The sequence below is a fragment of the Dermochelys coriacea genome, chromosome 25 (genome assembly GCF_009764565.3).
Source record: "Dermochelys coriacea isolate rDerCor1 chromosome 25, rDerCor1.pri.v4, whole genome shotgun sequence".
Lineage (NCBI taxonomy): Eukaryota > Metazoa > Chordata > Testudines > Dermochelyidae > Dermochelys > Dermochelys coriacea.
The window spans coordinates 8229845-8241981 of NC_050092.1; the positions used below are offsets into that span (position 1 = coordinate 8229845).

A 12137-nucleotide genomic window follows, 5' to 3' on the forward strand; every position below is an offset into this window, starting at 1 on the left:
TGCTCCAGGAAGCGTCCAGCATGTCCCTGCAGCCCCTGGGGGGGTGTCTCTGTGTGCTGCCTGTGCCCCGCACCCTGAGTGCCAGCATTGGCTGGGAACTCCCCCTCGCCTAGGAGCCATGGCCAGAGGGATGTCGGTCACTTTTGGGAGTCGCCAGACGTAAGCACTGCCTGGCTGGAACCCGCACCCCCTCCTGCACCCCAATCTGCTGCCCGAGCCTGGTGAAAGTGAGTGAAGATGGAGGAGAGCGAGCAATGGGAGGGGAGGGGAGTGAGCGGAGGCGGGGTCTTGGAGAAGGTGCAGGGCAGGGGCATGACCTTGGGGAAGGGCAAGGGCTGAGTAGGGGAACTTGGGAGTCCCTGAAAAATTATATATCAAAATGGGAGTCCTTGCATTGCTAAAGTTTGAGAACCACTGGCCTAGTTCAAAATTAAAATCCAAAATATGGTTACTGGTATGTCAGTGGGGAGAATGCAGACTGAAGGAGGGAACCATCAGGTACTGATTTTAAAGAACACAAAAAGAAATACAGTCTGTGAAATAAGAAAAGGAGTACTTGTGGCACCTTAGAGACTAACAAATTTATTAGAGCATAAGCTTTCGTGAGCTACAGCTCACTTCATCGGCATCCGATGAAGTGAGCTGTAGCTCACGAAAGCTTATGCTCTAATAAATTTGTTAGTCTCTAAGGTGCCACAAGTACTCCTTTTCTTTTTCCAAATATACACTAACACGGCTGCTACTCTGAAGTCTGTGAAATGAAATCACACTGCTTCTGTCCTGGTAACCCAGATAGGGGAGAGCTGTCTAGGAGGGTGGCCCAAGTGTCTGATAGCACTTCTGGACTCTGCAGCTTATTTGTGGATTCAGTCAACTCAGGGGTCCCAGACGGTGTCCTCTTGGTTTATATGCTGGTTTCAGAATTGATTTGTATTAGACTCTTGCCAAATAGCTTCTCTGCTGCTTCCATCGCTAGCCAATAGACGGCATTGTTGTATAACTCATGACTTTGATCCTTTTCCTGAGGGTTCATATGTTCTATCCATTTGTTTCTCTTTTAGCCCCACTACTAATTGGAATTTCCCCTCTTTAAGCAAATTCTTTTAATATTTCAAAGATACACCCTGGTTAGTGCTTGTGTCCTTCAGTGTTGTGTTTCCTTCTTGTGCCAGACCATTCATATTGCTTCTGCAGTTCTACAAACAAAAATCCTTCTAGTTCCTCTAAATTCGCTAGGCATAGTTTGCCCGTTCTTTGATTGTATCTAAGCATTTCATTCTTTAGGGCTTACAGTACAAGAGACCTTATTTGGAAGGATATTCACATATGGAAAGACTGTCCCTTGGATTTTGGTCAAAGCAGAGGCATGTATAGCTTCACAGTCGGGGTGAAAGCTGGTGGCTTTGGGTTCTTCTGGGGTATCAGGAAGTTTGGTCTCTGGAGCCTTTGATTTTTCTGGGTCCTGCAGTAAATTATTCCTTAAACAGCTTATGCGATTTATAATGCCTCCACTCCCCTGTGAAACTTAACGTAATTTCCAGGGACACCATGGCCATTTTGCATAGGAAAACAGGCAGTTTTTCTTGTCTGTCACCTGATAGCAGTTCTCTTTAGCTAGACCAAGAGCAATGGGAGTTTCGTCCACAGATCAGTTATGGAGTCTTAGCTGGGAAAAAGAAAAGGAGGACTTGTGGCACCTTAGAGACTAACAAATTTATTAGAGCATAAGCTTTCGTGAGCTACAGCTCACTTCAGCGGATGCATTTGGTGGAAAAAACAGAGGGGAGATTGATATACACACACAGAGAACATGAAACAATGGGTTTATCATAACACTGTAAGGAGAGTGATCACTTAAGATAAGCCATCACCAGCAGCAGGGGGGTGGAAAGGAGGAAAAGCTGGGAAAAACTTCTTGGGCAAGGGTTGAAGTTTTCCTTTCGCCTAGTCAAGTTCAGCTTCATTCTGCTCTCCAGACAAGACGTCTCCCATGCTGAGTTGGGCGTATAGATCCCATTGTCTGTAGCTGTCAGAGGAAGCTAACAGTTTGGAATATGCATGGGGGTGATTAGTTGCCTGGAGAGGGGACAGTCTGCTGATTAAAAGGAGCAGAGAAGTAACTTATAACCAAGATATATCCAAGGCATATTTGACATCTAGACATTAAGTCTGCATCCCAGGGCCCCATGGTGCTGCTGCTGACACTGGTGGGCACTCGGTCAATCACTTCCACTACAAGGCCCTGAAATGCAGCTTCCCAGATGCAGCAGGGAGGGTGCATAGGGCCGATATCAGCTGGGGACAGGAGATGGAGGAGACGAAGGAGGAGTTGGACCCACCGCAGGATAGTTTGAAGCTCTGCTGGTGTCCCAGCACCCTCCTGGAGCAGGGAGCTCTGTGCTGGCGATAGAAGCCCCCCTACTTGAGCCACTCAAAACTGGACTGGCCCAAAGCTCGGAAAAGCAAGGTCAGTCCTGCCCTCCTACCCCACAGGTGGATGATCTAATAGTCCCCCGTCCACGCCTCATTCCTCATTGTGCTGACGGGCTTGTGGGTGTAACCGACCTGGGACAGCTTCAACGCGAGGCCTAAGGTCTGAGCAGCACCACCCTCTAGTGGGGACGTGCTGCTCCCGGGGCAGAGATGGGGCAGTCACCCGCTGCTCTAGGAGACTGTGTATGGCCTGATGAGAGGCCTGATCCAAGACCCACTGAATCAACCCGAGTCTTTCCATTGATTTCAGTGGGCTTTGGGTCAGGCCCCCGGGGCATCCCCTTCAATGGAGCTAGGAGGGTCTGCTCCTGTGTGCTTTGGGCTGTTTCGCTGTAGCCCCAGACACCCGCTCCAGTTCTGAGAGGCTCCTGCGGCCGCTCTGGCTGATGGCTGCTCTGTTCCCAACAGAAGCCAGGTGGAGGTGGAAAGAACAACAAAAGGCCAGCTCCCTGTGTGCTAGCCCCTGCCAGACCCTGCAGGCATGTCACCCGGATGCACTGACAATCCAGGGACAGAGTAAACCAGCACCTGGGGCTAGTGGGGGGCGGCTGCCTGACGCTGGGACTTCAGTTTCTCTTACGTGCAGTGGAAATGGTGTGGACATTTCTGGGCCCGGGGGCATTGCTGGCGACTCCGTGAGCGTATGTTTCACTGGCCAGCTGGGTTAGGAAAAGGGCTGGTTTGCCACTAATAATAACAGCGCTAGTGTTTCTGGGGCCTGATCCTGCGAGGGACTGAATGCCCTCAACTCCCATTAGCTTCCCTGTGATGCTAGGGTGCTCGGCACCAGCATCTCTTTCCGTGGACGAGCTCAAGCAGGGATGGAGCTCAGTCCAGTCACTGGCCCTGACTTGCCTTTTGCTGGCACCGGTGTAAATCAGAAGCAACCACCCTGAAGCCGGTGGAGTCACTGGGGTGTAAAAGTGGTGTAAGTGAGAGAGAACCAGGCCCCACGATCTCTACCCTCCTCCACTCCCCAGTGGCACAGGGGCCCAGCTAAGGGCCCATTGGAATGTGCCACCGGCTTTGAAGTCCCTTGCGGGCTGGCTGCTGCACAGCTGGTGGCTTCTGCATGGATGCTGCACTGTGAATTGTAGGTGGGACTGGGCCAACGGCAAACGCTTTTCACTGTCATTTGCTCCCCCTTTTTCTCTGCCCCCACAGCACCTATTACCGATCTCTAGCTTGTAAAGGGGGCCACGCACTGTGAGATCGTGGGAGGAAACCTGCCCCAAAGCCTGTCACTCGTGGCAATAAGAAGAGATATCTACTTGGCATTATGAAAGGAGGACTTGTGGCACCTTAGAGACTAACAAATTTATTAGAACATAAGCTTTCGTGAGCTACAGCTCACTTCATTCCACTAAATGTATCCAATGAAGTGAGCTGTAGCTCACGAAAGCTTATGCTCTAATAAATTTGTTAGTCTCTAAGGTGCCACAAGTACTCCTTTTCTTTTTGCGAATACAGACTAACACGGCTGCTACTCTGATACTTGGCATTATGCAGCTGTAGATTTCCGAGTGTTTATACACATGCACAGACATTATCGCCCCTCAACTTACAGCAAGCCAGCCACCGGCCCTGGACCTGGAGTCTGGGGCAGAGAACCAGGAATAGAACCCAGGAGTTCTGACTCCCTATTGGCAAGTAAGTGGAGATCTGGAGCTGACCTTGGCCACTGGGTCCATCTCTTTGGAAAGGGCTAAACTGATCCCCTTGAGTCAAGACCCCTGAACTCTGGGGAAGCTGGGGGTCCAGATGCAGGTGCTGAAGTTGCAGCTCAGGATCATCTGTAGAACAAATCAGCTCCTAGGCGGCCCCCAGCCTGAGTTTGCAGACGGTTAAAGTTCTGAGAAGGGTCCAAACTTTTGCAGGGCTTTCCAAGGCCACCAGTTGAACTTCACTCACATCAGCCCTTGGCCTCCTCTCCCTTCCCCCATCGAATCAGGGACCCCTTAGTGTCCCCCATGTTCACCTTGATTATTTTCAAGTTACGCCAACAACCAGCAGCCTCTCTTTATAAAACAAAAGCCCAGCCACCCACTCTGGGGTCCAGAGGCACCACTCACTCCCGGTTTTTATTGGCGTGATAAATCAGGACAAATTTTGCAGCAGCTTTAAACAATTCAGTTTAATTTAAACCTTCCTTAGGACCCTAGTTCCGCCATAAATTTGCCGGCGAGACGTTAACGTGTAACATTCAGTGTTTTGTTTCCAATTAAAAAAACACAACGGCTGCAATCAACATATCACGAGGGCCAGAACATTCACAGGGACGGGGTGACATTGACCAGAGCAGCTGGATTTAGTCATGGCTTACGTTTCTCTCTCTAGAGAGCTATGCTTTCCTTTCAATGCCCAACTTCTCTGATCTTTGGGACCAGGATGGGATGCCCGGTCCTAAGACCTTTTAGGGGATAACAGAGGCCTGGGATGGGGGACCCATGTTCTTGGACCTTGTAGGGGGAGCATCTATCCAGCCTGCAACTGCTTGCCATTGCTTCTACAAGGAGATGCACCAAAGGCATGTGGCTGGGCTGAGCTGAGCTGACTCCCCTTGGTAGCCAGATCAGGTCAGTCCTATTAGATTGCACTCGGCGGAAAGGATCTCTTTCTGAAGAGGCCGGCCAAGGGGAAGGGCAGGAAAGGGAAACCCTGGCCATAGCCAGCTCAGAAGGGACCTATGCGTATGTGTTGCTGATTGCAGAACGGTGCGATGTTTGGGATGGGGTGAGGACCTTACCCAAGGACAGGGACCCTGATCCAAGCCAACCCCTTGCAGAGCTAAACTCCAGCCCATGCATCCGATGAAGTGAGCTGTAGCTCACGAAAGCTTATGCTCTAATAAATTTGTTAGTCTCTAAGGTGCCACAAGTACTCCTTTTCTTTTTGCGAATACAGACTAACACGGCTGCTACTCTGAAGCCCATGCTGTTTCCTATAAAACCAACTTCCCAGAGCCCCCCCCCCAACCCCCACAATTTAGGCTCCTGGGTGCCTCCAAGGATACTCAGTGCCAGATTGCAGAGCTGGGTGTGGGATTTGGGTGCCAGGCTCGGAAGCTGGGGCCTGAATAAGGACAAATTCCAGGTGGATGACAGTATCCTAAGAGACATCTGGGCTTTTTGCTGGGGAGGGGTTTCCTGGCGGGGGAAGAGGGGATCTGTTGGGTGCTGAGTGGAGACCATCCCACCCGAACATGTGGCTGCGTGAGAGAACTGGCTGGGGGGAGGCGCGTGGTAGCCCCTGTGAGGCATTGTAGGGGTGAGGGGCTGAAGGGGTCAGGCAGGAGGGCACGGAGGAGTGTGTGTGGGGAGGGTGGGAGGGTTCTCCTTCTGCGGCCATGGTCCTTCCTGCTGCAGCTGGGCAGGTCTTTGATCAGTGGCCTGGGGGGTGAGCTGGCAGCGGCAAATGGGGAAAGGCCTGATCTGGAAAGGCCAGTCCTATGGGAAAGGTGGTAGGCACTGCTGGGATTCCCTGGTAAGGAAGGCACCAACATCATCATCATCATGCCATGGGGGCACAGTGGCTGGTGGTGGGACGGGAGTTGAAGCTGGGAGTGCCCGCAGCTTTCACCATGTCTAGCTGGCATGCTGCCCACTTGGCGCTGGGCGTTGCCACCTGGGCCAGCCACGCTACGCTGAGGAAGCGTGGCCCTGAGGGAGGCTGCAGGGGCTCAGGCGCTCTGCTGGTGCAGCTGAGCAAGAAGCAATGAACTCGCCCTTGGTTGCGGCTGCCACCGTCTGGCCCTTGAGGTTCTCGGGGGTCCCGCAGAGGGTGTGCTGTAGGGTGTACAGGCCGACCGAGCGGCCCGCCGCCCACTGCATGAAGGAGAGCATGGCGCAGTCACATGCCCACGGATTCCCGGACAGATCCAGCTCCAGCGTCAGGTTCTGCTCCGAGAAGCAGGGGGCCAGCGAGGTCAGGCTGTTGTTGGCGAGATCCAGGAGGGCCAGCTGGCCCAGCTTTCCGAAGAGCTGTGCAGGCAGCGAGCTCAGGTTGTTGTGCTGGAGGAAGAGGTACTGGAGGTGCGGCACCAGGTCGAAGGTGTGCTCGACAATGGAGTGGAGCTGGTTGCCTTCCAGGTTTAACCTCTCCAGGCTGGGCAGGCCGGCCAACAGCTCTGGGGCCAGCCTGTCCAGGTGGTTATGGGACAGGTCAAGGCTTTTCAGGCTGCTCAGATTCTGGAAGCAATTTGGAGGCAGAGCCTGCAGCTGGTTATTGGACACATCTAACCACTCCAGCCCCCCCAGCGTCTGGAACCACGCTGGCTCCAAGGCCCCCAGCCTGTTCCCATTCAGAACCAGGTGCTGCAGAGGGCTATAGGAGTCCACAATCTCTGGGGGCAGGTCTTGCAGGAGGTTGTTGGTGAGATCCAAGACTCGCAGCGCTGGCAGATCCCGGAAGAGGCTGCCGGGGAGGCTCCTCAGCTGATTGCTGGAGAGATGCAGCTCTTGGAGGTTGGGGAGCTTCTGCAGGGTGTCTGGGCTGATGCTGGAGAGGTTGGTGAACTCCACAGAGATCATCAGCGTCTCCTCGGGGAAGCCAGTTGGGAAGCTGCTGAGGGATGGGGAGGTGCAGACAAATTGTGTGATGTTACTGGGGGTGGGCACAGGTGGGCAGGGGGCTCCCAGCCAGCAGGGAAGGGAGGACATGAGTGCAGCCAGCAGGGCGATCCCCAAGCGGCCCATCCTGCAAGGAAAAACACACACTGGGCCATCACGGCTAGTTGGCGGTAAAGGTACCTGGGAAGTGGAGAGGCTGAGCGGGGAGGCTGGAGTCAGGCAGGTGCTGAGCAAACTCCCTACTCCCTCTGTCTGCACAGGGCTCCTCAATCGTGCCCCACTGCCCTAGGATCCCCCCCCCCACAATCCTGCTGATGCTTCTCCATCCCCACCCTCTGCCACCTGCCGTTCCAGCTCTGGGCTCCCAACTATATTCAGAGTCTCACCTTTTTAATCTCTGCCCAAGGCCCACTGGTGAGGTTCCCCTCCTCCCCCAGCCAGGAGGACGCTTCGCTGGAGGGGAGAGGGGAGATCCTTGCTGGCAGATCCCTCATGGGGCCAGATTTGGGCTCTGCTCTGGCACGTCAAAGCAGCTGCGAAGCTCCCTTGGTTGGCCACCTGGGGTTTCCCTTAGAGTAAGGGAACCCTGGGGGACACACAGGCTCTAGACCACCCCTTCCCAGCCCCAGAACCTGGGGACATTACCTGGGGAAAGGGGGCATGGCCAGGGCACCTCTTTGCTTGGCCTATTCCAGAATGGCCCCTGGGGGCAGTGGGCAACTGGTCCCCCGCCCCGGCATGCTGCATAGCTGCATTGATCTGCAATTAAAACTCTCCCAGCTGGAATCAATAGCTATGTACTTAGCGCTATCCTGGGGCCAGGCCTGGGGAAAGCCCCGAGTCCGTATCTACCTTTCCCTGATTGCGATTCCGCCTCGCTGAGCCTTGTCTCTGGCCGTTCCTCACTGCCGGGAAACACTGTCCTGTGTGTGCCAGGGGCTGGCTCTTTATAGTGGTCCTGTTAGCCAGCCCATCAGCCCTGCGGCTGGGAGAGCAGGGAAGGGGCGGGAGCAGGGCGGCCGTGGGTCTCCTTCTGGGAACTGCCCCTTCGCTCTGCCTGGTTGAGAAATCACCTCTTTGTGAAACTCGCAGGAGCAACGGGCCCGCTCCTGAGCTGCTGGACAATGGCATCACTGAATTCGATGGAGCTGGGACAATTTACACCCACCGGGGCCAATTTACACCCACTGAGGATTTGGCCTAACGCCTATGATTGCTTTTAGACCTCCCTCCCCCCCCACCTAATTTTGTTCCCCTGATGGGTAAGGGCTCCCCAGAGGGGCTGGGGTTTGTGCTGCTCCTTGCTCTGGTTCCCTGGGCCCAATTTCGCATGGCCCTGGAGTCACCAACCCCAGGCAAAGCAGGGGCTGGGCATGCCCATCCTGAGCTGGCAGCATGTCATGCCCACTGTGCCCTGGGGCAAATGACTGCCCCGGCAGTAGGGCAGCGATGGAGAAGACCCTGTATTGCCAGGCATTCTTCCCCCACCTGGCAATGGCAGAGTTAAACCAGTGAGCAAAGTGCAACTTGACAAACACATTCCCGAGCCCCCCCCCCCCCCGCCCCATGCCCTCCCCAGTGTTTACCATGGCAGGGATTTTTGAATATGTTTATCTCTGATTGATGCAATTGCCAGGACAATGACAGCAGCTGTGCGGATTGAAAGGGCTTTTGTGGTTTATTTCCCTGTGGTTTATTTAGCCAGCTCAGCTCCGCGCCTGGCTCTGGGTCTGGATTTGCTCAGGTTGGAACCCGGGGAGGGGGGAAGAGAGGAGGTTTTTCTGGGGTTTGCATGATTGTTTGCTCGCCCATATCCCCACGTAGGATTCATCTGCAAACACAGCTCTGGACCCCTTGTCCTCCAACTCTGGGGATCGGGCAGTTAAATCATTGAGCAAAGGGCAGTGAACGTCTGTTTTCCCAATCCCTCCCCCCCCACCCCAGCCCAATCCCACATTGTAGCTACTGGCCACGTTTGCCAGGCGGCAGTCCCGGAATCTGAACTGTGGGCACAGACTGGCACCATTAACCTGCTGTGTGGCTGGTGGTGCAAAGAGTCAGGTTTGATGCCTGCAACTTATATGAGGGGAGCAGACATGTGGGTGCTGTTTGCACCCACAAAATGGGAAACTGGGCATCAAGACTATCCCCCCTAAAGGCCCGGAGGCAGGTGGGTCCAAGGACAGGGGAAGGGCCCTTCTTGCTGTGATAGCAGCACCGTGAGCCAGTGAGGTTCCAAGCAGGGGGCCGCCGGTTGGGATCGGCCAGTGTTTGCGGGCTGGGGTGGGAGGGCTACGTCCACTCTTGTGGGGAGACCCATGGGGTGAGTGAACTCTGTCCCTGGGCGTGACAGCAGCTGGCCTCAAGCATAGCCCAGGGCCCAGTGCATGGGCTGCTCGGTACCCGGCCGTGCTCCCCATCCCATCCGAGCGCCAGTGTCAAATACGTTCTTGGCCATGGAGTTCTTCTCTATTCTGAGGTTGAGTCAGCTGGGCCCCTGTTTCTCTCTCGCTCTTTGCTGTCTGGTTTCCTCCCTTCCCCTCTCTCCAGGGGATCATTTCTCAGCTAGTCCCTCCCCTAATGGGATATCTGGGCCAGTCACTCCCACGCCCCAAACCTGGGCCGCTTCCAACCGGGCCACAGGTGGCAGAAAGAGAAAAACATCCTGCCCAGCGACTTTCTGGCAGGTGCCACCTTTGCCGCGACCAGCTGGTGGCAGCCTTGCTGCTCCGTTAAATCCCAGGTCTCTCCCAGCTACAATAAATATGAAGAACCAGAATTCCTCACCCCGCTTCTTCTGTTCTCCGGGCCCTGCTGGGAGTCTGCGGTCCATAACCCTTCCCATATGGCTCGCAGGCAGGGTGGCTAAAGGGACCCCTCCCTTCGCCCCCCCTCGTCCCGCCAAGGGTGCGGGGAAAATGCAAGTTGAAAAACAATCCGTCCTGTTTCTCGTTAATATCAATAATTCACGGCTCCCCCAGAGCCCTGTGCCGACGTGGACAGATGGATCCGACTCCTCGGTGGGCAGGGCAGGCGCACCATCCTGCGTGGCGGGCCGGAGGGTATTGCGGGTGACCCCCTAGCCACAGAGCTATATGGGCAGTGCCCCGCCAGCCACTTCCCTTCTGGCCTTGGATGGCAGGGTCTGGCCACTGCTTGCGTTGTGCTGGAAAGGGGAAGCCCGCAGCGGGGACCATGGCTGGCAGGCGGGAGTGGGCGGCTGGTCTCTGCTCTAGGCCAAACCCCCTGGAGCCAGAGGGATTTCGAGGAGTCTCTGAAGGGGCTTATACAGGGGTTGGCCTGTGATCACTGGGGAAGGGGCTTGAGCCAGAAAGCCCATCCTGTGGGGTGCATGGGCCCCTTCCCATGTGCAGTAGGCTGCTGATCCTCCCAGCGCTAGCCGCGGGCAGGAAATGGCTGGGACGCCAGGCTCTGCCCAGCCTGGCTCGGAGTGAGAGGGGCCATACAGCCTCCGCCACCATCGCCGTCTGTGCCAGTGAGTGCCAGCCCTTTGTGACGTGGGTGCCTCTCTAGTGGGCACTAGGCTGAGACCCAGCAAACTCATTTCTTCCAGGCCACCACCAAAGCGCTGGCAGCTAGTTGGAGCCCGTGGTCCCAACCAGCCCAAGATGGGCTTTGTACCAGTGGCGGGTACAGGTGGCTGGATACCACAGCAATGGTCTCCTTAAAGGAGACCATCTAGGGAAGGGCCAGTGCCAGCAGGTCTTCCCCTCGTCTCCTTCTGATTGCCCAGCAGGGACCCCGCGTGCTTTGCGTGCCAGTCTCCTCCTGCCTGCTGGTGCCCCGCTGCAGCTCTTACACAGGTGCCCTCAGGCAAAGCTTGGGCCAGGACAGACCAGGGAGGAGGGAGAGGAAAGAACCAGTTCTGCCCCTCTCGAATGTGTATCAATATCTCCATGCCACAGAGGGGGAAACTGAGGCACGGGGCCGTGTGGGCCTGATCTTCAGCCGCCCTGAGCGCCCCTCGCTCCCACTGACTTCAGTGAGGGTTGTGGATGTCCCTGGAAACCAGGCCTGACTGAGACACACCCCCCACTTGCCTAGCGGGTCGGCAGCACAGCTGGGAAGAGAACTCAGGGGTCCTGATTCCCAGTCCTGGGCTCTGACCGAGTGGACCCCACTGCCCGTATCCCTGGAGGTCCTCAGTCCTCCGAAATCAGGGCGCTGAGCTGATTTGTGCCCGTTTCCAGCATCACTGGCATGTGAGCAGCACTAAGGGGGTGCGGGTGGCTGGCAAAGGGGGGCATCATGTGCTGACAGCATCAGTGAGCCCTGGCCAAAGGCAGCATTGGTAGACAAGGCAGCCCCAGCAAGGCAAGCGGCTCTCCCAGGTCCATCCCCCTCCCCCAAATGTCTGTGCCGTGCGGCTCCTCTGTGAAGTTTTTCATCGTGTTACCAATATTGTTTTCCCTTTTATTACCTCCTGGGGAGCAATTGGCCTGTGGATTTACAGCAGAGCTAAAATCACCTTCCCGACTAAGTGAGCCATCCATACTCCCCGCTCGGCGGGGCCCGGCTCAGCTACGCACAGTCAATCTCATGCCGTGGGGAGAGAAGCCATGAATAGAGTCAGGTCTCGGCCCCGAGAGCCCCCGAGCTCTGCCCTGGGGCGGGGGCCCTGGCTGGGCTACAGGAGGCTTGATTAGCAAGAGCACAAGATACTTGGCATCTGTGTAGCACCTTCCCTTGTGTGCTATCCAGGCAGCCACCCTCCACCCCCACTGCCTGCCCCTCCCCAGGGCTCAGGTCCCAATCCCCTGCCTCCCCTCTGCTCCCAATCCCCGATTCCTCCCCTCTGCCCCCCACGGACCCCTCCAACCCCTGCCACCTCCCCTCCCAACCCCCCACCTATCCCCCAACCACTGACCCCTCCCCTCCCAACTCCCACTATCCCCCAATCCCTGACACCTCCCCTCCCAACCTCCCACCTATCCCCCAACTCCTGACACCTCCCCTCCCAACCCGCTAACTCTCTCCAGCTCCCCTTCCCATCCTCCAACCTCCCTTATCGTCCGGTCTCCACCATCTCCTCTCCCAGCCCCCCCAACAAGATCC

General features: G+C 56.0%; 1 protein-coding gene across 1 annotated transcript; it reads right to left on the minus strand.

The window, feature by feature from the left end:
* Positions 1–5428: 5428 nt before the first annotated feature.
* On the minus strand, positions 5429–8184 carry LRG1 (leucine rich alpha-2-glycoprotein 1). The gene is made up of 2 exons (XM_038384379.2): positions 7914–8184; positions 5429–7188 (listed from the first exon to the last, which is right to left on the minus strand). Exon 2 carries the CDS (start codon positions 7185–7187, stop codon positions 6132–6134), a length of 1056 nt encoding a protein of 351 aa, XP_038240307.1. The 5' UTR covers position 7188; positions 7914–8184; the 3' UTR covers positions 5429–6131.
* Positions 8185–12137: the final 3953 nt, after the last annotated feature.

Excerpts from the sequence above, each read along its gene's own strand:
- LRG1 (XM_038384379.2), bottom strand. The coding sequence starts at position 7,187 with ATGGGCCGCTTGGGGATCGCCCTGCTGGCTGCACTCATGTCCTCCCTT.